This window comes from Strigops habroptila, chromosome Z (genome assembly GCF_004027225.2).
Source record: "Strigops habroptila isolate Jane chromosome Z, bStrHab1.2.pri, whole genome shotgun sequence".
Classification (NCBI taxonomy): Eukaryota; Metazoa; Chordata; class Aves; order Psittaciformes; family Psittacidae; genus Strigops; species Strigops habroptila.
The window spans coordinates 65791029-65813299 of record NC_044302.2 but is presented as its reverse complement, the minus strand read 5'-3'; the positions used below and the strand labels follow the sequence as shown (position 1 = coordinate 65813299).

The 22271-nt window shown below is 39.2% G+C and overlaps 2 protein-coding genes across 3 annotated transcripts in view; one reads left to right on the top strand and one right to left on the bottom strand.

Moving 5' to 3' along the window:
- Window positions 1-240: 240 nt before the first annotated feature.
- LOC115600670 (riboflavin kinase-like) lies at window positions 241-7178 on the top strand. 2 transcript variants are annotated; one of them, XM_030469901.1, is made up of 4 exons: window positions 241-482; window positions 2050-2201; window positions 3268-3307; window positions 4851-7178. In XM_030469901.1, the coding sequence occupies exons 1-4, from the start codon at window positions 401-403 to the stop codon at window positions 4976-4978; spliced, it is 402 nt and encodes a 133-aa protein (XP_030325761.1). In that variant the 5' UTR covers window positions 241-400; the 3' UTR covers window positions 4979-7178. The 2 variants fall into 2 exon arrangements, with proteins under 2 accessions (XP_030325761.1, XP_030325760.1); XM_030469900.1 differs by having other exon boundaries at window positions 244-482; window positions 3268-3370.
- A 4768-nt stretch (window positions 7179-11946) lies between these two features.
- PCSK5 (proprotein convertase subtilisin/kexin type 5) overlaps window positions 11947-22271 on the bottom strand; it is a 253347-nt gene continuing 243022 nt past the window's right edge. Inside the window, exons 32-37 of the mRNA XM_030469899.1 lie at window positions 21759-21989; window positions 19698-19875; window positions 18284-18501; window positions 16163-16278; window positions 14383-14569; window positions 11947-13796 (exon numbers count right to left, since the gene is read on the bottom strand). Of these exons, the coding sequence (XP_030325759.1) occupies window positions 13399-13796; window positions 14383-14569; window positions 16163-16278; window positions 18284-18501; window positions 19698-19875; window positions 21759-21989 (1328 nt within the window). The 3' untranslated portion in view covers window positions 11947-13398. The remainder of the gene's footprint in view (window positions 13797-14382; window positions 14570-16162; window positions 16279-18283; window positions 18502-19697; window positions 19876-21758; window positions 21990-22271) is intronic.

Here is a 22271-nt window from a genome sequence, read left to right as displayed (position 1 = left end):
TCCGGCGGACTCTGCGGGTAGGAGCCACGGGCCGGCCCCGTCAGCAGATAGCCGCCTTCGGCTACTGCTGTCTGCCTCCCACAGCAGACACCCCTCGGCTGAGCCCCCAGACGTCCGACCCACTGCGCACCGCGCAGGCTTAGCCTCTCCGGTGAGCTCAGCCTCCGGGAGAGGCGGTCCTGCGGCCGCCCCCTCCCCCGAGCAGTCCCCGCAGCCCAGGTGCCGGCGCAACGCCGTCTGTTAGCGAAGTCCCTTTCGGAGGGGAGGCAGGTGTGTCTGCCAGAGGGCTCAGTGCATTGAGGGGCGGAACGCTCCAGCTATTGCTCCTCCTCCTCCTCTTGGTAGTGCCCAGAGCGCGGCGGAGGGGCTCAGCGGTGCGAGGGAAAGAGAGACGGCCATCATGAGGCACTTGCCGTACTTCTGCCGCGGGGAGGTGGTGAAGGGCTTCGGCAGAGGCTCCAAGGAGCTGGGCATCCCCACCGGTGAGCGGCAGGCGCGGGGGTCCGGGCACGAGCGGCGCGGCGCCGCTTCCCCCGTCGGGGCGATGGTGGCACCTCTCCACCGGCGGAATGCTCGCCGCGACCCGCACCGGGTCCTTGCCTTGGGCTCGCTGGGAAGGCCGGCGTCGGGCGTGGGGGTCTGTCGTCAGCCTGTACCCCCCTAGGCGCCGCCCTCCACCCCCTAGGGTGGAGGTACGGAGCTCGGCGGCTCGTCCCTCAGCTCAGGAGACACCCCGCTGTCCTGCACCAGTGCCGCTTTGGCATAACGTGCTCTTTATGTGAACGGGCTTGGCTTGCTCCGTGTTAGTTTTGTTGGTGATTTTGCTTTTCATTCATATTGCCTACAACTCTTGTGAACGCGTCCGACCTTCTGTTAAACCATCTCCGTTTGCTTCTTTATTAGTTACCTTATCTGATGATCATCATGATGAATTGCAAGGTCCTGAAAAGTGATCATACGCACTGTGCATGGTGTGATGTGGCAGTTTGAAAAACGTCCGTTTTTATAAATTCTTTGGACCTCAGAGTAGGACAGGGAAGAGACCAAGCACTGGAAGTGGATTTAAGGAAGGAAATGTAAAACGAATGATGCAGAAGTTAAAAGGCAGAGCAAGTGCAGCTCTCTTAAAGAGAAGCGTATTTTCTCATTGCCGTTCTTGGTTTGACTTGTCTGAATACAGATAGAGGTGTAATTCAGATGTATCTCAGCCTTTTCTAAAGACAGGCTGAAGTCAGCGGGCATTTTGCACACATCCTAGGAGGCCAAGAAAACCTCCTGTGACAAATCTTGAGGTATGGGACATGTGACTCCGTCTGTTAATATAAACTTAGTTTTTTTTTCTATTTGGCTTATTAGTATCAAGGAATATGGGGGGGAAGCTTTTCCTGCTTATGAACTAGGGTAGAAATCCACTGACTATAAATTCTTTAAAATTGGCGTGACGCCTTACGTGAAGATCTCTACCCGTGTGTGAAGTTAATGGGACAGTTGTTTGGCTAATGGCTTAGATTTATTCCTCTCGGTCGAAAAGGAACCTATTTTATTTCAGATTTGAATTTTTCTAAGAAAATCTTAGACGTCCTCAAATATGAATATCCTAAAAGGCAACATGAAAAAAATTGTCAGGTGACTAAAATAGCTTTATTTTTACATATTTTATTTACTAAAAAAAAAGACTAATATGTAAGTAATTCTAAGATGCTACTTTACGATGCAAACTTGTTTTTGTTTTTCTGTTCTTCGACCATACTAAAGCAGTGATAGTCCTATTAGTGAAGTGCATTCAGACTGCATATTTTAGTTTATTAATTTTAACTATAGAATTAACTATTTTAACTACGAAATAGTATGTATAGGAGATGTCGTAACTCAGGTATTAGCACAGAAACTACGTTTTATGAGTGTTTTTCCTGTTTATGCTTTGCACGTGGCATGTTGTGCTACTGTTACCAGTTTTCTGCTTGTAAATAGCATGTAGACAAATCTTGGCTGTTAGGAGTTTGAAAATTCTGTGACACACTTTACTTACACTTTCTAAAATCTTTGCAGCTAACTTTTCTGAGCAAGTAGTCGAAAGCTTTCCATCCGATATCTCTACTGGTATATACTATGGATGGGCCTGTGTTGGAAATGGAGATGTGCATAAAATGGTTTTGAGCATAGGATGGAATCCTTTCTATAAGAATATTAAGAAATCAGTGGTAAGAATTTTGCTTTGATTACAATAAATGAGCTAGACATTGAATAAAATAAGCAGAATTTGAGCCATAAATGAGATAGAAATTCTGTTTGCTGTTAGAAGTATCCATCTCAAATGTTTGCATTATGGAGATACAAAAAAAAAAAAACAAAACCCATCCCCTGAAACCTGTCAGTAGCCATGGAGCAGGCAGCTGTAGCTAAAGAAGGTTTATTTTTATTTACCTCTTACACCACTGCTTAAATACTTCTGAAATAGAAATTCCTATTTCCAAAGTCATTGTTGCTTACTGAGCTGAGAGGCAGATAAATGTAAGCTTAATAGATGTATCCAGTTTAGTGGTCAAGACCCCTAGAATGGGCTGGAACCTACTAATATCTCTGTCATCATCCATATTTAAAGTATGAAATTCTGGCACACCTTAATTTGTAATGATTTTTCAGTAATTCTTCTCTTAAATGGTTGAATCTATCCATGGGGTGCTGTGTCTTAATATATGGAATCAAGATCAAAATAGTGATAAGACAGAGTTAAAATCCTGAACTGTGGCATCTGTGTTTTTCTTGCTATCATGTGCTGGTGCTTTTTCTGGGTCTTGCAGAACTTTATTTTAATTGCTAATACTTGGAAGGAGTTTTAATTTGACGTGAATCCCTGCTTCAACAATAGGTGCCTTCAACTCTTCTTGGAATTTTATCATTCAGTTCCTGTGACTTACTTGTAAAAGCTCTCTTTAAATCAGTCAAATTCATTACAGTTATTTGGATTTGGCAACTTAATGATCAAACAAATCCAGGCATTATTTGTGATTTGTGATTTGCTGCCTTGAAAATCTTACCTCTGAAATATCACAATGTTCTTAAATGCCATGCAAAGTTCGGTTCTCCCTACTAATTACAAACTCTAGCCTTTTAATCTTACATTATACATGTTAAACTAAGTGTCTTAGTTTTCCTGATATGTGTGGGAGAGAATTAGGATTAGAGGTATTAGTTCAACGTCCTTGCAACAAGGAAAATAAACTCAAAATCCATCATGATGATTGTTGATGTATTTCTCTCTTTTAGGAAACACACATTATTGACACTTTCAAAGGTGACTTTTATGGTGAAATTCTTAGTATAGTCATACTTGGATATATTCGATCAGAAAAAAACTTCAGTTCTTTAGGTCAGTATTGCATTTCTCTTAAACTGATATTCAATTTGTCATGTGCATGCATTTTGGGAACACTGTGTCATTGTTCTGTCTTCATCATCAGCTCTTTTGTGTAGGGTAGCTGTTCTCAAGGGTAGAGACGCCTTGCAGTCTTGTCTGGAGAGACTATAGGGAGGTGGGCAATCAACAACCACCTAAAGTTTAACAAGAGCAAGTGCCAGATCCTGCATCTGGGATGGGGTAATTCTGGTTATGAACACAAATTATGGGATGAGAGGCTGCAGAGCAGCCCCACAGAAAGAGATTTGGGAGTTTGGGTTGGTGGCAAGTTGAATGAGAGTCAAAAGTGTGCCCTGGCAGCCAAAAGGGCCAGCTGTACCCTGGGGTGTGTCAAGCACAGCGTCTCTAGCTGGTCAAGAGAGGTGATAGTCCCACTCCGTGCTGCCCTGGTGTGGCCCCACTTTGAGTACTCTCTGCCTTTTTGGGCATCTCAATATAAGAAGGATAGCAAATTGTTAGAGTGTGCCCAGAGGAGGGTGACCAAGGTGGTGATAGGTCTTGAGGGCCAGACTTAAAAGAAGCAGCTGAGATCGCTTGGCTTGTTCAGCTTGAAAAGGAGGAAACGGAGGGGACCTCATGGCAGTCTACAGCTGCCCCAGAGGGTGCAGTGGCGAGTGAGGTGCTGATCTCCTCTCTTTGGTGACCAGTGGTAGGACATGAGGAAATGGAATGAAGCTGCATCAGAGGAAGTTCATATTGGACATTAGGAAAAGGTTCTTCACTGAGAGAGTGGTTGGTCACTGGAAGAGGCTTCTGAGGGAAGTGGTCATTGCACCAAGCCTGTCAGAGTTCAAGGAGTGTCTGGACAATACTTTTAATCATATGGTTTATTTTTAGGTAGTCCTGTGAGGAGCTGGGAGTTGGCCTTGGTGATCCTTATGGGTCCCTTACAACTCAAAATGTTTTATCATTCTGTTTTACCTTTGACTTTTCAGTAAAATGTTTGGTGGTTTTTTTTTTCCCTAAGATGAATCTCTAATAAGTAAATTGGTTATATTAAAAAAAAGCAAAGCCCCATAACTTCCAGACTGTCAGTAGTTATTTATTTCTGTCTAAAAATTACATTGTCGTGTCTGCAGAGTAGCTTGAAAATCATGAGCTTGTTGTAAAAGCATTGGTCTAGTCTGCCCTTTTATTTTAAAAATGCATCTGTGTTAAAACTGAAACAGTTAATGAATTTCTGTTGACTTTTTTGATAAAATGTCTTGCAACAAAGAAAAAGTAGTATTTACAGCAAGGAAAAGTGCAACGCATGTCAAAAGCATTAAAGCATGTTATTTTAGAGATTGTGCCTTTCCAAGTTCATAATAATAGTAAATATATCCTGCCTGTGATTGCTTTCTTGTGTTCTGTAGTACACCCTTTTTTTCTTGCTATTGTTTGTTCAGAATTCAGACCAGCTTTTAAATATTGCTTTTGTTCTCTTTTGCAGAGGCACTCATTTCAGCAATTCAGGAAGACATTGAAGAGGCAAAAAGACAGCTAGATTTACCAGAACATCTTAAACTCAAAGAAGACAACTTCTTTCGTCTGCCAGAAGGCAAACCAGTAAACCACTAAGCAAAACCATGTGGTTTTTTTCATCTCTTGGAGCTCTTTGCACTACCATGTATCATGTATGATTTGATATATGATGTATGTGTGTGTACTGGGTTTGGTTGGGATGGAGTTAATTTTCTTTATAGCAGCTCATATGGTGCCGTGTTTTAGGTTTGTGACCAAAACAATGAACATAACACATTAATGTTTGAGCTATTCCTGAACAGTACTTGTACAGCATCAAGGCCTTCTCTGTTTCTTGCTCTGCTTCCCCACTTAGGAATTGGGGAATTGTTGGGGAATTGAGGCTGTGCAAGGAAGGGGGCACAACCAGACAAATGACCTGAACTAACCAGAAATACTGCATGCCATATAATGGTCATGCTGAGCAATAAAATGGAGAGAAGGGGGTTTGGCTATCTTTTGTTTGGGACCTAGCTGGGCACAGGCCTGTTCAGGGGAGGTGGTGAGTGATTGCCTTTGCATCACTTGTTTTGTCTTCTTTTTTTCATTCTGCCTCTTCTCTTTCACTTGTTAATTTTTATTATGTTTATCTTTAACCCACAAATTTTACTGCTTTTGAAAGCAGTCCCATCCTGTTCGGATCCTGCATTTCGCGGCATTTCACTGCAGTGGCTCAGAGAGCTCTGTCAGGGTAGCATTATGGGAATTCTCTGTGGTGCATGCTGTCAGCCTCCTAGGTTCTAGTTCATAATGTTTTAACTTGCAGCCAGTCTCATGGGGTGTTTGGGAAAAGGCCTTGAGCAAGTCAAGGAGTCCTTGTAGCTGTGCAGGACTTGATTATTCAGATGAATTGCTCATCAGTCCTGTTGATGGCAAACGTAGAAGGGGATATACACCTCTTGAGGGAGGAAAGAATGATTTCTTTAAAGGTACTTATGAGAATGAGCATCATTTTGACCTATGTTGTTAAGGTTGTTTGTAAATTTATCTTTCCAAAGACACTGACAGTTTTGCCCTAACCATTGCCTGGACATTTTCAGCACACTTTGGCATTTCTAGTAGGAAAATAATAAAAGAAAACAAAAATTACCTGCTGTTAGGACAAAAACCAAACCAAATGCAAACCCTAAAACCTTAATGGACTTTTGCTGTATGCATGTTGAAAATCTATAAAATTTTTCTTGAAAGTCAGTTGTTTTTTTCTGTACTTCAAAATTGAGGGATAATGGAAGAATTGTTTTTAACTTTTTTCTACGCAGTGTAAGGAGGCATTCTTGAGTATATAACAACGTCAAAGTCTTGCTTTATATTTTACTTTTCTGGAAGAAGAAGTTATAGCCATGTTAGCCAATCTAATATATTGTCAAGAATATATTTAAAGAATAAATCTTTATTGATTCTGGTATTATAGCTAAGCTTATAGATGCCTTTTAAAATGATTTTTTGCCAGAGATTTCATGTGCCTGTTGTGGAAACCAGAATGTCTTAAGCTGGTTGTCTTAGTAACACTATTCTGTAACAGCTAATGAATGCTGCTATCCAAAATCCCTTTTATCATTTGGTTTTAAAACCACTATGCTTGAAGATAGAGAACACTAGCAAAAGGAAAACTAGAGAAATTTCGTTTGCTCACAGCTTTCACATGAAGTGTGAAGTATGTATACAGTAAAGTAATAAACTGCTCTTTGCATGTTTGCCTTCAAGCTGAAGAAAATATATTTGCATTTATTTGGCTGAGTGTACCTTATCTCTGTGCATTATTTAATGTCAAATATTATATATTGATTTTTTTAAGTTAAATACATGATTCCCTGCACAGTATAAACTTTATGAAGGGCTATATTTTTTTATTATGTGCAAATAACTATTTCAATTTATGTTGTGACACTATATTAATAAAAGAGTGTAACTGAGAAAGTAGTGATGCTACACAGATTTTCTGATTGATTGTATTATGTGTGATGCACATCATCCTTGTGTATTCCATATCATACTGGAAGAGTTGCTTCGGAGTTCTTTCACTACCATGCTGAAACTTTCAGGTTTTTTTGAGGGGAAGGGGAGGATTGTTGTTCTTGCTTACAGACTTGTTGCTACATTATTTATGTTCCAAATGTTTGCAGTACTTCATTTGTAAGGCAATATGTCAACACCAAGTGAGGCATAAAGGTCACTGAAATTGTTGGAGTTGAAGCTATACAAGAATTTCCACAACTTCAAATACTTTTTAAATAAAGCCTATGGTGCATTTTAATTGGCTGTCTCACAATTTCTGAGGTGTATTACTGTTCAGAAATGGAGTTTGTTGGCAATGTGAGAATAACAGTGTAAGATTTTATTTTTTTTCCAACTGCTTATAGGTGATAATGGTCTTACTTAGATAGCTGTGGCATTAAACTGTCTGATGTTCTGATAGCCTAAAGAACCAGTGCTTAGCCGATGTTAAAATGCAGCATGCCTTCACGTTCAGAAAATGTGAAGGTGCAATGTGTACAAACAAATAGTCTGCAATAGTCTCATACAGGCTTCTTGCATGGCTAGCTGCATTTTGAATTTGGACCTTTTCTAGAAACAGATAAGTGGAACCTGTGTTGAGTTGGTATCCTTTTCACTTTAGAGCAGATTTCCTATGTATACAACATAACATTCTCAAAATCTGAAAATTTTGAAATACCTGAATGAAAATATCTGAAAATGAAATCAAGCTCACTAAAACTTGAAAATCAGTTAAAACGTCCTAGTTTTTTAAATGTATACCTATAAAAGTGGGATAGTTACCATGTTAAAATTGTTACTGATGTGAGTATATTTTCATTTATTTTTCAATAACTGTTACGTATAGTAGACATAGAGACTTTCAAGCATAGTTTTCCAAATGAATACAGTGAATTAAAATGCTGGAAAAGAAAGTGGTGTCAGTAGCACTCATGCTAAACAGGGACACTAGTGTAAAGTCTAATATACTGGAAACTCCATGGATGAATGAGCATAGTAAAGAAAATGGTGGAAGGAGAAGGAAGGAAAAAACAGAAAGACCTTGAGATGGAAAAAAGCTTGAGAAGCAAGAAGATGAGAGAAATTTGCCAAAGATAACAAGTGTGAAGTCTGGTTTACTGAGATTTTTGCAACCTCAATTTGCCACATTTGCATTGAGAGGTTGTACTGAGTCAAAAGAAATTAAAGTTCCTATTCCTTTGACTAGTTGCAGTTGTGTATCTGATAATGGTGACTAAATATAATAATCACAAAGCTGCAGTAGGTGAACTTTGAAAGTTTGCTTCAAAAGACTTTGTACTATTTTGACATCTTTGATTGATACCTTGATATTTTGATAATTTCTGTATCCTTCTTAGCCCTTTCTAAATTGCTATGTAGAGATTAATAGTTGGTATCCTTCTTAATTCTTATTCTGCCTTAGACTTCTGGCAATTCTTGGAAATAATTTATTCAGTTCACAATCACTCTATTGTTTAGTGCTTAAGGGTTATTGCCAGTATTGCTAGTCAGTAGATTTTGTGTCTGAAGAGGGTTCTGACAATGACTTAGTTCCTATGGTGCTTTCCTTTGCTATGCCTAGCACAGTTAGGTGTCTCAGTCCTATGCAAAGCTTTGTAAGGGTGATTGCCTCAAAACTTTGACAGAAAAAAAGCATTCAGAGGTTATTTAAACTGGCTAAAATTAAAGCGTGTCTGAAAACAGTCTGACTGGGGATTTTTGTGTGCTAGGACAAACGGGAGCTATGTCTTCATAATTCTATAACCTGAAAATAGATTTGTCTGTACCCTTTCTTTCAAAATGTAAAACTGCTTGGTTCTTTTACAAGTCAGATAGGAAGAGTTGCATCCTGTTCTGTTCTGGTTCAATTGTTTAAACATTGATCTGGGTCAGGGCAAAGGTCCATCTGCTATAGCTGAAAATGAGTCAAACCTGGATCTTGAAACACATTAATCTGTCTCAGGCCTCTTGGGGAAAAGCTCCTCTCATGCTTTCATGCTGTTTGTATGTAGACCTTTATATGACCTCAATGTGGCATCCCTAAAATTGCATCAGGAAAGCATGTAGTATAACGTGGTCATATGGGTATTTCGTAAGGATTGCTTTTGTGTTAGATGCAGTGGATTCTTCAGTGTACTTTGGGATTTGTCATGGATCATGCTGCTGTTCTAGCAGCACACTATGCACACTGGAGGCATGGATTTAAAAGCTAAATCCTCAAGCACCTATGTTCTTTAGGTTTCTGTTTGATACTCAAGCACTATAATTTCCAAGGATTAAGATGTTCTACTAGTTTTCATTCTGGAAATGAAATGAGATTTAAAAAAAATACAAAATTGCCTAAAATTTATTTTGTGGTTAATATGGTCTACAGAGGGCTATAATTTGTTCCCCTAAGCTTCTTGCATTTTCCTAAAGGGCGAAGAAAGACATGAGAGAAATTATAAACAGAAGGCCCTACTTGCTAGTGTGATAGAGAACTTGCATTATCTGTTGCTCCAGGGGAGTATTTGGATAGATCTGTGGCCTGTTGAGGTTTTTAAGGGGACTAGAACTTAATAAACATTGCTGACCATGCCAGATAATATATAATTAATTATATAATTTAAGGTACTGACTTAATATAATGTTCATCTTCTGTAATGACTGAGAAATTGATACTGCTTTCTTTTTTGTCACTCGGAGTAGCAAAGTGCTAAGTATATTTTTTCAGTTTGTTCTGAAGTTATGATTAGCTTTTCCGTAGGACTGTCAGTGAAAGAAGGTTTCCATGAATACCATAACCATGTAGCATGAATACAATAACACTTCTATTTGTTTTTTTTTTCTTTAAACTAATAATGAGATGTTTAATGACAAAATTAAGTTTTTGCATCAGAAAAAAGAAACGTGGGAAATGAAGATGATGCTAGGTAACAAGGAAGAGAGAGGATACAGAAGAACAATTGGATGAGAATTTTAGACGTGACGTGCAGAGAGCAAGGATGGAGGAACACAAGGCAAAAAATGAAGAAGAGCATCTGAACTCTTCCTGAAAAAAAAGAGTGCTTATTTAGATGCTAAATAGACAATATAAATGAGGAAGAATAAAAGAACACTTATGTCCTTTTTTTACTTTTCAATTTAATGTATAATGTAAACATACAAAATCATGCAAAGAGATAATTAGTGCATCTGTTTTGTTTGTTAAGGTCTGAGACGAAATCTCCCTCCAGCGTAAGCCTAAATTGGAAAAAGGATGATGGGGGGAAAAAAGTCATAATTACTTTCTACTTTGTAACAATCTTTTACAAGGGAAAAACTGTCTTTTCTCATGTTAACAATAAAATCAGAAGAGAGATTGTGAAATCAGCCAACATGTGTTAGGGAACTTCCTGGATATTTCTTACCAGTAGGAAACAAACAGTAAAATAGGAACATAGGGTACCTACCTTGAAAGAAGAGCAGAAATGACATGTGCACGTCTCCTGTGAATTTCACATCTTATACCTATAAATGCATCTAGTTCATTGTGAGTATGTCTGTTTACAGTCATAATCTTTAGTCATCTGTTGTTTGATATGAGAGATTATTATTGTCATACGTATGTTCTAATTAAGAAAAAAAAAAGAGTGGAAAAAGTTCTTTAAAGTCTTTCTGTTTGAAAGTGCTTTTGAGCCCTTAGGATATCATTCTGTTCCTCATCAGGATGCACATCTGATTGATTACTTTTCAGGCTTGAAACCACACGTAGACTTTAGAGATTGAGGGGAGATGAAAAATCGATAGCTCTGGTCTGCTCTGAAACATACTGTCCTGCTCCCATCCCAACAGGGACTCAATTGAACATAAGTAACCTGGGTAAAATAGTGACTTGTTATGGGTAATCAGAATTTTTCTATAGGTAGCTTTTTAAAGTGGGAAATTTGATCGCTAAGAATACATTTTTTTATTGCAAAGATACATATTTTTCTTGAAACACTTTATTTTTCATGTGAAAACTAAATGCCTCAAAATATCAATTTGAAAAGCTTCTGTGGTAACCTACATAATGATGTTTATCATATTTTCATTCCTATCTTTTTTTTTTTTTTAAATTTCAATCTAAGTCCCCAGCCGGAAGTCCTGCAATTGTTATACACGACCTAGAAGCAAATGTGGTATACTTTAAGAATGTAGTCTGATCAGGGAATAATAGCCTGTCGAGGAAGGAGTTTTCAGCCTCATTACACTTGAAATTTAACTCTGATAATCTACTTTTGTCCACTTCCTTGCTAGCAAAACTTCAGGGTAGAGTCATGGAAGAGAAAACTTTTCCTTATTTACATAAACTCTGAGGAAAGAGGGGATGAAGAACACTGAATATGAATAACCTACTCATTCTTTCAAAATCCAGTTACTGAATTAAATGAGAAGTAAGTGGATGGTAAAACTTTGTAAATGTAGATTTTTAGGAGATCTTTTGGAAAGAGCTTTCCTACTGAAAGGGTAATGAGGGAGAGTTTCTCAACAACTGTGGATTTGAATTTCTCTCCCTTTTTTTCAGGACAATGTAAAGGATTTAGGCAGTAGAAGCCCATAAAATAATCCAGAAAAGCAGTATTTCCTTTGTGCTGTGTTCTCTGTACATTTATTACTTGGTTGTACTTGGTTTATTACTTGGCTGCCTTGCTTGTATTCTGTTTTCCATGAAGTTTCTTTAGAATTGTGATTCATGAATGATTTCCTCTTGTGCCAATTAACTGTTAAACTTTATTTTTCTTGGTTTCCCTCTGGACTCTTAGCAGGGAGTTTTAATTGTGAAAGCTATAAATGTGTTATGGCTCTGCAGAAAGTTTGGGTCTCCTCGACCACTATTTTGAAACTCTACTCTAAAAAAAGTAATAACCTTCTATCGTATCCTTCTAACTTAGTTAATCAGTTATTTACTGCTCCCCTAAGAAGACTGTTTTACCTTCAAGGCAATTATCTGCCATTTTTTAAGACATGCATATTGTTGCCCTACCCATACAGCATAAAATCATGCATGCTGCTGCATGCATGCTCCCACCTTTTAAGAACAGGCTTATCATTTGAGCAGTCATTTGAATCCCTCACAGGAAGCACTTCATATTTGGGTGGAGGGAATTTACCAATACTGTTTCTCTCCTAACAAATGGTATATCAGTTCTGCCTGTGCAGGTTTTAGCACTACAAGGAAGTCCCCTTTTGCTTTGGACATCCAAGATCCTTGGCTGCATGTGACAAGCTCTGAAAGCCAGAAGGAAAGTGTCAGACTGCAGAGCAGGAAGAATCAGAAGCAAAAGAAAATGCAGCTGGTAACTCAAAATGTGGTTGAAATGGTGTGCCCAAACCACAACAAAGAACCTATTAAAAAACCCCTGGAAAATTGGCATTTGAGAAGAATTTTCTTTGTTTGTTTTGATGCACACTGAGAAATGCAAATTTGTCCCAGTCTGACCTACACGAATTCAGACAATGGGCAGGGACAAAGGTAATGCACCTAACTGCTTACTGGAAATCCAAAAGAACTCTGAGAGCGAATGAAACTTGACAAACAGCAGCATTTTCAAGGCAGTTTTATGCAAAGAATTTATTCTTTCACAACAAAAGGTCGTAAAGAGCATCCTTTTCTTCACTATGATAATTTATATTTCTGTAATAATAATAATAAAAAATCACATTGCCGTGTTCCTTTAAGTTACATTACCAAGTATGTGCTAACTATCCCCGTTGCCACTGTCTGAACATCCTGAGCCATTTACAACAGAATTGGAAAAGCTGCTTGAATAAATGTTCTGTGTTTAAATCACTGAGAAGGTAGTCAAAAAGAGAAAATTAGGACTTTTTGTGGACATGTTTATAGATTATATTTCCTGTTGCAGTAAACCCAGAAATCATAGATGTCATAGGTGCACAATTTCACTGGGAAGTATGATATAAGATTATAAAGAGAAATGTGTAGGCTTTGAGGAACACAGATATACCAGGTGATGCCCACAAAGGAAATCTGGGTAAAGTCAGCAAACTTGCCTATTCTATTATGGATTGCTGAGTAACTCTAATCACAAAGTAGTAAACTACTGTCACCCTATCCCAGTGGTATTCATCAGTTAGATAAATACACTCGTTTATATCTGCATATTTCTAGTAGATGGTTGGCAAGGTTTCAATAAGTGTGAGTGCATGGTTTGAAAGAGGGTTTGTGTTAGTTGTAGTGCACACAAATACATACTGGGAAAGGATTTACTCTCCATTTTGTCCAAATGCACAGAAACATAATCTCTTAACCAGTCTACATCTGGAGTGCTACTTAAAAGCCTACCAAGGATTTATATAAAGCTTTAGGAAAAAATGTTTCTAGAAACCATTCTGCTCTCACAATAATTGTTAGCTAAAATCTTGAGCTCAGCATGCTAAGTAGTAACTAAACATACTCGACTAAATTGCTGTAATTTAATAGGAAAAGCAATGCAGCAGGGAATTAATAAATTAGTAAAGAGTTACCTAAATGAATAACTTTCATCATCATATTCAAGCTCATCTTCCTCATCATCCTCCAAAAGTCCATATTTAAATTTGCGATAGACTGTGCCATCCTGGCCCATGTATACAATGTCATCTTCTTCATCATCATCATCTCGATCTCTATACTCAATGACCTGATCTTCCTGGTAACTGCTGCTCTCATGGTAGTTGCCCACGTAGGAAGGAAAGGTTTCAGAGTGACTTGTCAGTTTCTCATACCTGCCTTTATTGACAGCCTGGGTTTTGGCTCGTGATTTTCTCCAGATGAATGCAATGGCTCCAATGACAAGGAGAAGCAAAATACAGGTAGTAACAAAGAAAGCAGTTTTGCTTTTGCTCTCAGGTGGTAGAGTGGTCCGTAATACACAGTCATCTACAACAGCAGTAAAAGAAAAAAAGATTAAATAAGCCTGTGTGCGTGTGTATTGCAGAAGGGGAAAAGGTGGATATTTATCTTCAGAAAACCCAGTACAACATTTAGGCCTGCTTACATTTTTTAACACATTCGACTAAATACCTCATTTTTCAGCACCACAAGTATGTTCTCTAGCTGCGATGGTACAAGGAAATAAACAATGTTGCTGTGATAGCTATGCTTCTGTGTTAGACTAGAAATATTCAAAAAGACCCAGAAAACAGGCACACAAATACATTTTGACATGATGAGTGTAAAATACATTGTTTCAGATGGTTCTTGGTTGAAGCAAGAGCTTCCCAGTCACCTGGTTTATGAAATGCCTGGCTATTTAAGACAAAAGCTGTGACTGAAAGAAGGTGCTGTCTCATGCACCAGTTGCAATTGCTGTTATTTGTGTAAAGCCCTTCCTATTCTGATAGAAACACACTGTGTGCCTGCATCTCGGCAGCACATTTTTGCTCTATTCCCTTTCGATTTTCACGTCAGCCTAGTTGATCATAAAGCCCTTTAGCACCTTTACTGCTCTTCAGCATGGTCTTACCTTGTGTTTCGTTGCAATCACAGCACTCTGGGGTGCCTGTCAGGTCCGAGTTACGGCAGCAGGGCAGGCAGCGGCTTTCTGCCAGGTAAAGCTGCATGCTGGCTGGACAGACCGTGCAGTTGAGAGGCCCAGGTCCCTTGCACTCGGTGCACGAGCTGTCACATCTCTCACACTTGGGCTCATCCTCCTTCAGACACAGAACACAAGCAATGCACCTTTTATTTTGGATGCTTTGGACCTGTCCTGGCATTTCTGTCCTGTCATTCACTGTGCATGGTCATCTTGGTACCACGAGTGTCAATGACAACATACAGGGAGGAGTAGGAAAACAAAAATTTAGTTCATATTTCCTGGATTCTCAGTGATCTGGTTGTAGAGAGAGGGAGGAAAGTTTTGTAGGAGCTTAGGACATCTCACCTAGGTAGACAGCAAGATAAAATTCATTTAGACTGCAAGCTCTTTGGCCAGGAAGTATTTTGGTTTTGCTAGCCCCATGCTAGCAGATCTATAGTTCTTTGGCAGTAATAGTGGTAAAGTGGTCTTCAAGAAATGTACTCAAAAGTATCATTAAAAGTAACTGGCATGGGAGAAGCAACTTGAATTATTCTAAGGGAAAAAAAAAAAAAAGGCAGCTGAGAGAATGAGTTTCCTTTCTAAGGAAATTCCTTGGGAAGGAGCAGAAATAAGGAATACAGCTGGATGGAAATTTTCTAGCAAACCAGATTTTTATTAGATCATCTTGGTTCTGTTTTACAGAAACAGCCTAGATTCAAATACGCTTCTCAAATTCCAGATAGGCCCCTGGGAACTTATGTGTACAGAGACTACCAGAGATCACCATAGTCACATCTACCTTGCAGGATACTCTGAGGTCTGGTATTTCAGTGTTTGCAGCTCCTGGCCTATTGGGAAAAAATTTGTTCTTTTTCTGACATGGGACCAGGTCCCCGTATCCACTGTAAGGATCTGGAAACTCCAATAACCTTTCATCAAACTCTCTGTCAGATCTGTGAGGCTGCTTGTCCGGAGTCAAAGAACCTGGGCAAGATGAGAGGGTCATAGTAGGTCCATGAGGAGGTCCAGTTTCTCGAAGTCAAAGCTCTTGCAAAGAACTGTGAACCTCTGTGGTCCCCAGCTTGTAAGCTGTTTTATCAAGCTCTCAGTTATGAAGCAGTATTGCTAAGGGGATATTCCAGGCCAGAGACTCCTGGGTATGCAGCATCTCAGGCCAGGTGGCGTGCCTTGCTGCTATATTCTTGAATAAACATCTTTGGAAGGTAGTTGGTGTGGAAATCTGGAAGTCAGAGTGCCCAGACTTGTGGCACAGGCCCAAACCTAATTGTGTTTCTACTCTACTACATACACAGCTCTGTTAACTTCAGTCTATCCCTCAACTAGAGGTTTCTGCCAGCAGAGCTGTCACTCTGGAATGCGATGTGATTCCTTACAGACAAAGCAGCAGAAATCCACAGGGAAATCTCAGTTATACTGGAAGAAGAAAAAAAGCTGTATTACTAATATAGATGATTTTGTTCACATGGCTTTGGTATTGTCACTGACAATGTTATGCCTTTATATTTAATGGTAGAGGATTACTCTATAGTAGACAACCCCAGAAAGAAAAACAGTGCTTCCTCTGCCAGGAAAACAAAGAAATAAGAACATTTAAAGATAAGCAGCCTCAAAAACTCAGAGAAGAGCATTCTGTGTTGTTTGTATTGTGTTCAGAAGTTAAAGTTCAGCATAAAAATCACAGGAGAAAATGCCTACAAACAGGTACCTCTTGTTCTGGTGCCTCCTGGACTTTGTATTCACCTACAAAACAGTCTGAGTTGCACATTCCACCTGATAAACTGTGACTCCATACACAAGATGTGCAGCTGAATGCTCCCTTCCCTAGAAAGGTAAATGAAACAACAAATTTACAACAGGAAAAATTGGCATTTAACTTCCTTTAAAAATTATTCTGACCATTGCCACCAAAGAAAAGGGTATTTGACAACAGCAAGAATCATCAGTGAGGAGTTCAGCATGAGGAGGTTGGTATTAGAAAGACCTTTGGCCTAGTCTTGAACTTTTATGTGCAAGTGTATTTCTTATGTGTTTTGGTATTCATGAGAAGCTGATTTGGGCATCAGTTGTACATGGAAGCTGTGACACTTTCAGGGGAATCAACTAGGTCAATGCACTGAAGTAAAATTGTGGAGAACCTTGGCCACATGCTCTCCTTCACAAAATCAATATTTATTAGGCCTGATAGTTAACTGTTTCCAAACCACAATGAATTAAGATATGTTTATATTTTAATAGCAAAACAAGTTCTTTAGTTGTAAGGGAACAAAATCCTTCACTAGGTGCAAACAGACCATCATATGTAGTTTGTGTGTTGGAGACTCTTTTTGAAGACAGATGCTGCATGCAGTATTTCTGTGAAACGCTGAAGTGAAGGGGTTGTCCTATGTGTTAAAATGCACCTGTACACTTCCCTGCAACTGGGCATTTTCTGCCACCATCTGAAAGGAAGAAAATGGAAATGTAAGTAGCTCATGTTAGCAGCACTTAAACAGCTGAAGTTAGCAGCCTTCTATAACTCAGTGATTTTACTGTGTGATTTTTCTGAGCAGTACAGGGTTTGCCTTCCTGCTCTCGAGAAACGAGACACCACAACATCTCTTTGCTCGCACATCAACAGTACAGATGCATTTTAGAACACCTACAGATTTGCTGTATAGGAGGACTGGTTTGTGTTTCATCTTAGTGTCTCCATAATCACAATAGAAAGTCTGTCCTGTACTATTTATCCCAAATGAAGTAAATATCAATGGAAGTCGTCTGTAAATTAAAATAGGTATCTTTTTGTCCCAAATTCAAGCTAAAATATTTCTGTTACTTGCTATAATGCTATTATACAATTACATTTCAGTAGTTCTTTAATGTGGTTTCACTCTCAGCTGTCTGTGCTACCCAGTATATCCACTATCCAAACCAAATTTTGAATGTTACAGTAAGGTGTGGTCTAAGCTACAGAGTGGTCCTGTTAGATATCATCTAATGCTGTTCAGGTAGAAAAGGACATCAAATGGATCCAAGGGGATTTTAATGCTGCTTCAGAATTGGATGAATTAGGAAAGGAAAAAGAAGAAAATGAATACAGAAGTGTGTCACAGAACAAAACAGATGGTCTGTCAAAGTTAATTTTGAAAAATACTTAGCTATATTAAAACCAGCAGACATCACTCTTCCCTTTGCAGACTATAAAGACGTGTGGTTGGATTTAGGTTCCTTGACTTTCACAGAGTAACACATAGTAGGACAGCTCAAAAGAGTGAGATATATATCTCACTCAAAGAGTGAGATATAATTCAATCATTATTCAGTGTTTGTGTGAGGAACAAAGTCCAGCTCTGTATCCAACAGAGCCATTTTTTTTGAAGTTGATGAGCATCTTTGTGAGAGGCCTGCCTGATGGAAAATTCATTCCTGCTGTCTGTTTCCCTTCACCGACTTGGCACTGGGACTTGCTCCCAGCCCTCCCCGTGAGTGGCTGCCTTTACACTTGTGCTCCATGGCTGGAGGCAGCCCTGTGGGGAGCTTGGCAGGAATTCATATACCTGCTTTGATCTCGATCAATCAATACTCTGAAAGTAAGGTGACAGCATGGAGCAGCCAGAGCAGCAAATCACGCAGGGCCAGGGCGAGCCCACAGCCCCAGGAGAAGTCTGCAGCACCCACTGCAGCTACTTAGATCATGGACAGGTTGGTAGCGCTATATGTGGCATGTGTCTTAGTGAGGTGTTTCCAAATCTTGGATCAAAGAGTAAAAAAATCTAAAGAGATGTTAGGTGTTTTGATAATCCTTGGCAGCTGTTTTGATAACCCTTATTTTGGTCAAAGCTTTTACCTTCACAAGTTTGGCAGGAAGGGTGGCATCTTTCACAGACATTGTTGTCCTTATTTTCATAGTAATACTCAGGACAAGAGCTAATGCATTCATTCTTGGAGCGCAACAGGTAGAAATAGGTGTCACAGAAAAGGCAGTCTGTGGGTTGAGGCCCCAGGCACTCCTTACAACCTTTGTGGCATCTCTCACATGATCCAGTGGAGTTTTGTGCAAAATACCTGAAACAGATCAGATAGTCATGGCTTTGCACAAAGCCCAGCAGTGACAGCAAAACCAAAACATCCTTCATTCTTAGCTTTTACTATGACTGAATCAATGTATAAAAGTGATATTGATATAATTGCAGTAAACATTTGCAATCTCAGTCAAAATAGAATTAATTTTATTTAATTCCCTTTGGCCATTGGACTTCAGCTATAAAACAAAACTTTGTAGATTACGGTCTATAAAGTAAGGCCTTCTAAAATCTAGGGTTAATTCAAACTCAAAGTAAGTATAGGTAGGGCTCATAAAACCTCAACTCTATTTTGGCCCTGAGAGGTACCCTCAAGATGTTGAGTAAGCACTGATTTCCTCACTGCTCCTTAATGACCTGCTGTCAGATGGAAATTCAGAAGTTTCATACCTCCTTTCAGTGCACAAGCAGGCTTACCCAAAGCCAAATTATCAGAAGAACAGTGTTCAGTTAAGTTGTGCTGATGGAAAAAAGAGGAATTGCTGCACAGTGGTTTTTTTGAGATGTGGTCATTACAGACTTCCAAATTTAATGGGATGATAACTCAATTTAACAGCCAGTGTGATCATACTATATTGAGAAATGAAATGGACTTGAACCAGAAATCATAGATCCACTTCCCAGATTTGAATTTTGGAGACATATTCACAAGAGCACACTGAATTCAGGTTTTGAAATTAAGTTGACTCATATTAATGAAGTTTCTGACTAGAATTATGAGTCCTCAGTTGAAAGGTGTTTTAATGGTTGGTTTTATTATATACCATTATAAACATTTACTCAGTGCAAACCAGAAGTAATCTCATCTGAACTTCAGGCTAAGTGAAGGCTGCAAGGGTGCTTGATGGAAATTACGCTGCTTCCTGTACTAAAGCTAACAAGTGGCTTCCTATACTTACTCTGCTTCACACTGTCCCATACAAACATAACCGAAGAGCACCCTTGGAGTGTAAGAAAGGACACACCACATAAAACTAGTCCCAGTTTGGGTATCAACTTTACAGTGTCCTATAGTGAGGGAAGGTTTTCCACCACCTCTGTACTGGGACAACATAAGAATTTTTCACCTGAAAATAGAATTCAGTTCTATTTCACTCTCAAATAAAATAGGGCAGAGTGATCTAATTTCTCCAAGCTCTTTCTGTGATGTATCTCTTAGGTAAAGATCTTGGACCTTACCCTGCTGGACACTGGTTTACACATCCTTTTCCTTGTCTGTACCAGCCCGGTTTGCAGGAAAGGCACTGTGAGCTGTGTTTTCCAGTGCAAGTGACGCAGGCGCTGTGGCATGGGGAACACTGTCCCTCATCACTGTCAACATAATACCCATCTGGGCATGTTTCAACACAGGTTGTATCTGCACAGACAACAATGCAGAATAACACATCATATTCAGTACTTGCTGCTATAACACATCTCAAACAATTTTTCTGACAGGAGATGCTGCTAGAATGTGTACCAGAACAAGAGAATGCTGGCATATAGTAATTATTTTTTGTTTCTTCTAAGTCTTACCAGTTCATTAGTCCTCATTTCTGCATTTTATGTACATTAGCAGGCTCTTCAGGTAATTTTTTATCTTTGGGAAATATAAATGCATAATACATAATAATGAATGGCAGCTGTGATTTCTTTCAGAATATATGAAAGAAGAAATAGTAATTAAGAAATTTTCTACCTGCATTGCTATTTTCCTTAGGTTTCACTCTAAGCATCAACCTCATTGTATTCTGTGCATATCACAAATATGATGGTAAATTTGAGATTTAATGACATTTCTTTGTTTGTCTTTACCCCTATCTTTGGCTGCTGCTAAAGCAGATTGTAATAAGTGCCTGTAATACTGCCAAATGTACCAAGTACATCCCATGTTTTCATTGAGATTTCAGAGGGTCATTAGAAGAGGAAGGGCATGTAGGCATAGGGGAAGGGGTAATGCCTTTAAACTGGGAGAGGGTAGATTTAGATTAGGTATTAGGAAAAAATTCTTCCCTGTGAAGGTGGTGGGACACTGGAACAGGTTGCCTAGAGAAGCTGTGGCGGACCCATCCCTGGAATTATTCAAGGCCAGGTTGGATAGGCCTTTGAGCAACCTGGTCGAGTGGAAGGTGTCCCTGCCCATGGCAGGGTGGGTGGAAGTAGGTGATCTTTAAGGTCATTTCCAACCCAAACTATTCTGTGATGCCATGATTCTACGAATCTTGAATGAGAAGGTAGGACTGATACAACTAACTGCAAGTGCATCAAGTTAAGAAAGCAATGATTATCCATTAATAGCTTGTACTCATTATCTAGCTTGTCTTTATAGTTTTGCTTCTTGGGTTGCAACTGGGCAAAGGAGGACACTTACCTTTATTTCTGTTTTTTTGCAATTCTTTCTCCCATCCAGGATGTTTATTTATATACTTCCATCAATTTTACCAATTGTAATGGTGCAAAGAAGCTTAGTGTGTTAATAAGAAAGACAGGTCTGATGCAAGACCTTAGAAATATAAGTAGGTAAAATCTTCACCAGAATCAGACTCAAAATCTTAGGTTCAGTTTTAATTCAAACTCTTCAAAGGTTTTTTTGTTTGGTTCCCTCCCCCCCCCCGCAGGAAATAGCATTTTTTTTTTTTTCTCCCAAGGATTTTCTATAAAGTGTATGTAAAGAAATAAAGCTTAAATTCTGAGATTTTTTACTTTTTACTAATTTGCTTCTGAGACAATACAGTCTTTTGCTCCAAAGTCAGAAAAGTAGTTTTGCACCACAGTCATCCACTAGATACTGACCTAGTGATTCATGAACAATTTTTTAACAGCTCTGCTTAAGTATTGCTTTGCTTATTATATTTCTGCAGGGATTAAACAAGCCAACATGAACATATGAGCTCTTTGTGTGTACTTTAAAAAAACCCAAACAAACAAACCAAAACCAGACAAAAACCTAAGGATATGCCCCTCATCTTTTATTGTAGGAAACAATAGGAACAGTAGTACATGAAACTTACAAGTTTTCTTCAGCCTTGAATTTGTTGCTACTTACAAGTGTTACTTGGGCCGCAGTGAGTGGAAGGCCTAGTCTCACAAAGAATTTCCAGGTAGCCCTGCACAAGTAATCATCTCTACAGCCCTGCACAAGTAATCATCTAATTCAGGTCAGCTGAAGCAGCCCTACATGTTTCATAAATGTGACAGAAGCTTGCCTAGCTCATGCATTCAGTGCAGAATAAAATCTAGAGGCAGAAACAAGACACTTACTGAGAAGATAGCGGTTATTGGCACAGCTAAGACACTGGTGTTCAGTGGGTCCAGAGCAGTGGAAGCATTTCTTATGACAGGGCTTGCAGGTCTGAGTTTTCTCAACGTAGTACTCAGTGTGAGAGCAGTATCCAGATGACACACAGTGCCCATCATGGCTCAGCATCAGGCCATTTCTGCAGGTAAGGCAAGCAGTGGAAGAAGAACAAGTCTGGCATGTCCTGTTGCATGCTGAAATGACAAATGGTAGGAATGTCACCATTTCTTGTTGCATTTCAGATTACTATTTCAGCTTAATGCTGCAAGGAGCAGCCATCATCTCAGGATGAGAGGCTTGAGGGAAACAGAGTGATAGTTCTGCTTCTGCATAGTCTAGAAAAAGAGCCTATTTTACTGTTTTCAATCTTATGCAAGCAGTTCCTTAGGTTTTCTTTTGCACTGGCACTGCTTTTGCTGAACAGTGGTTTTCAACATAGTCTCCAGCAATATGCAGCACTTCACCAAAGTGGTTAC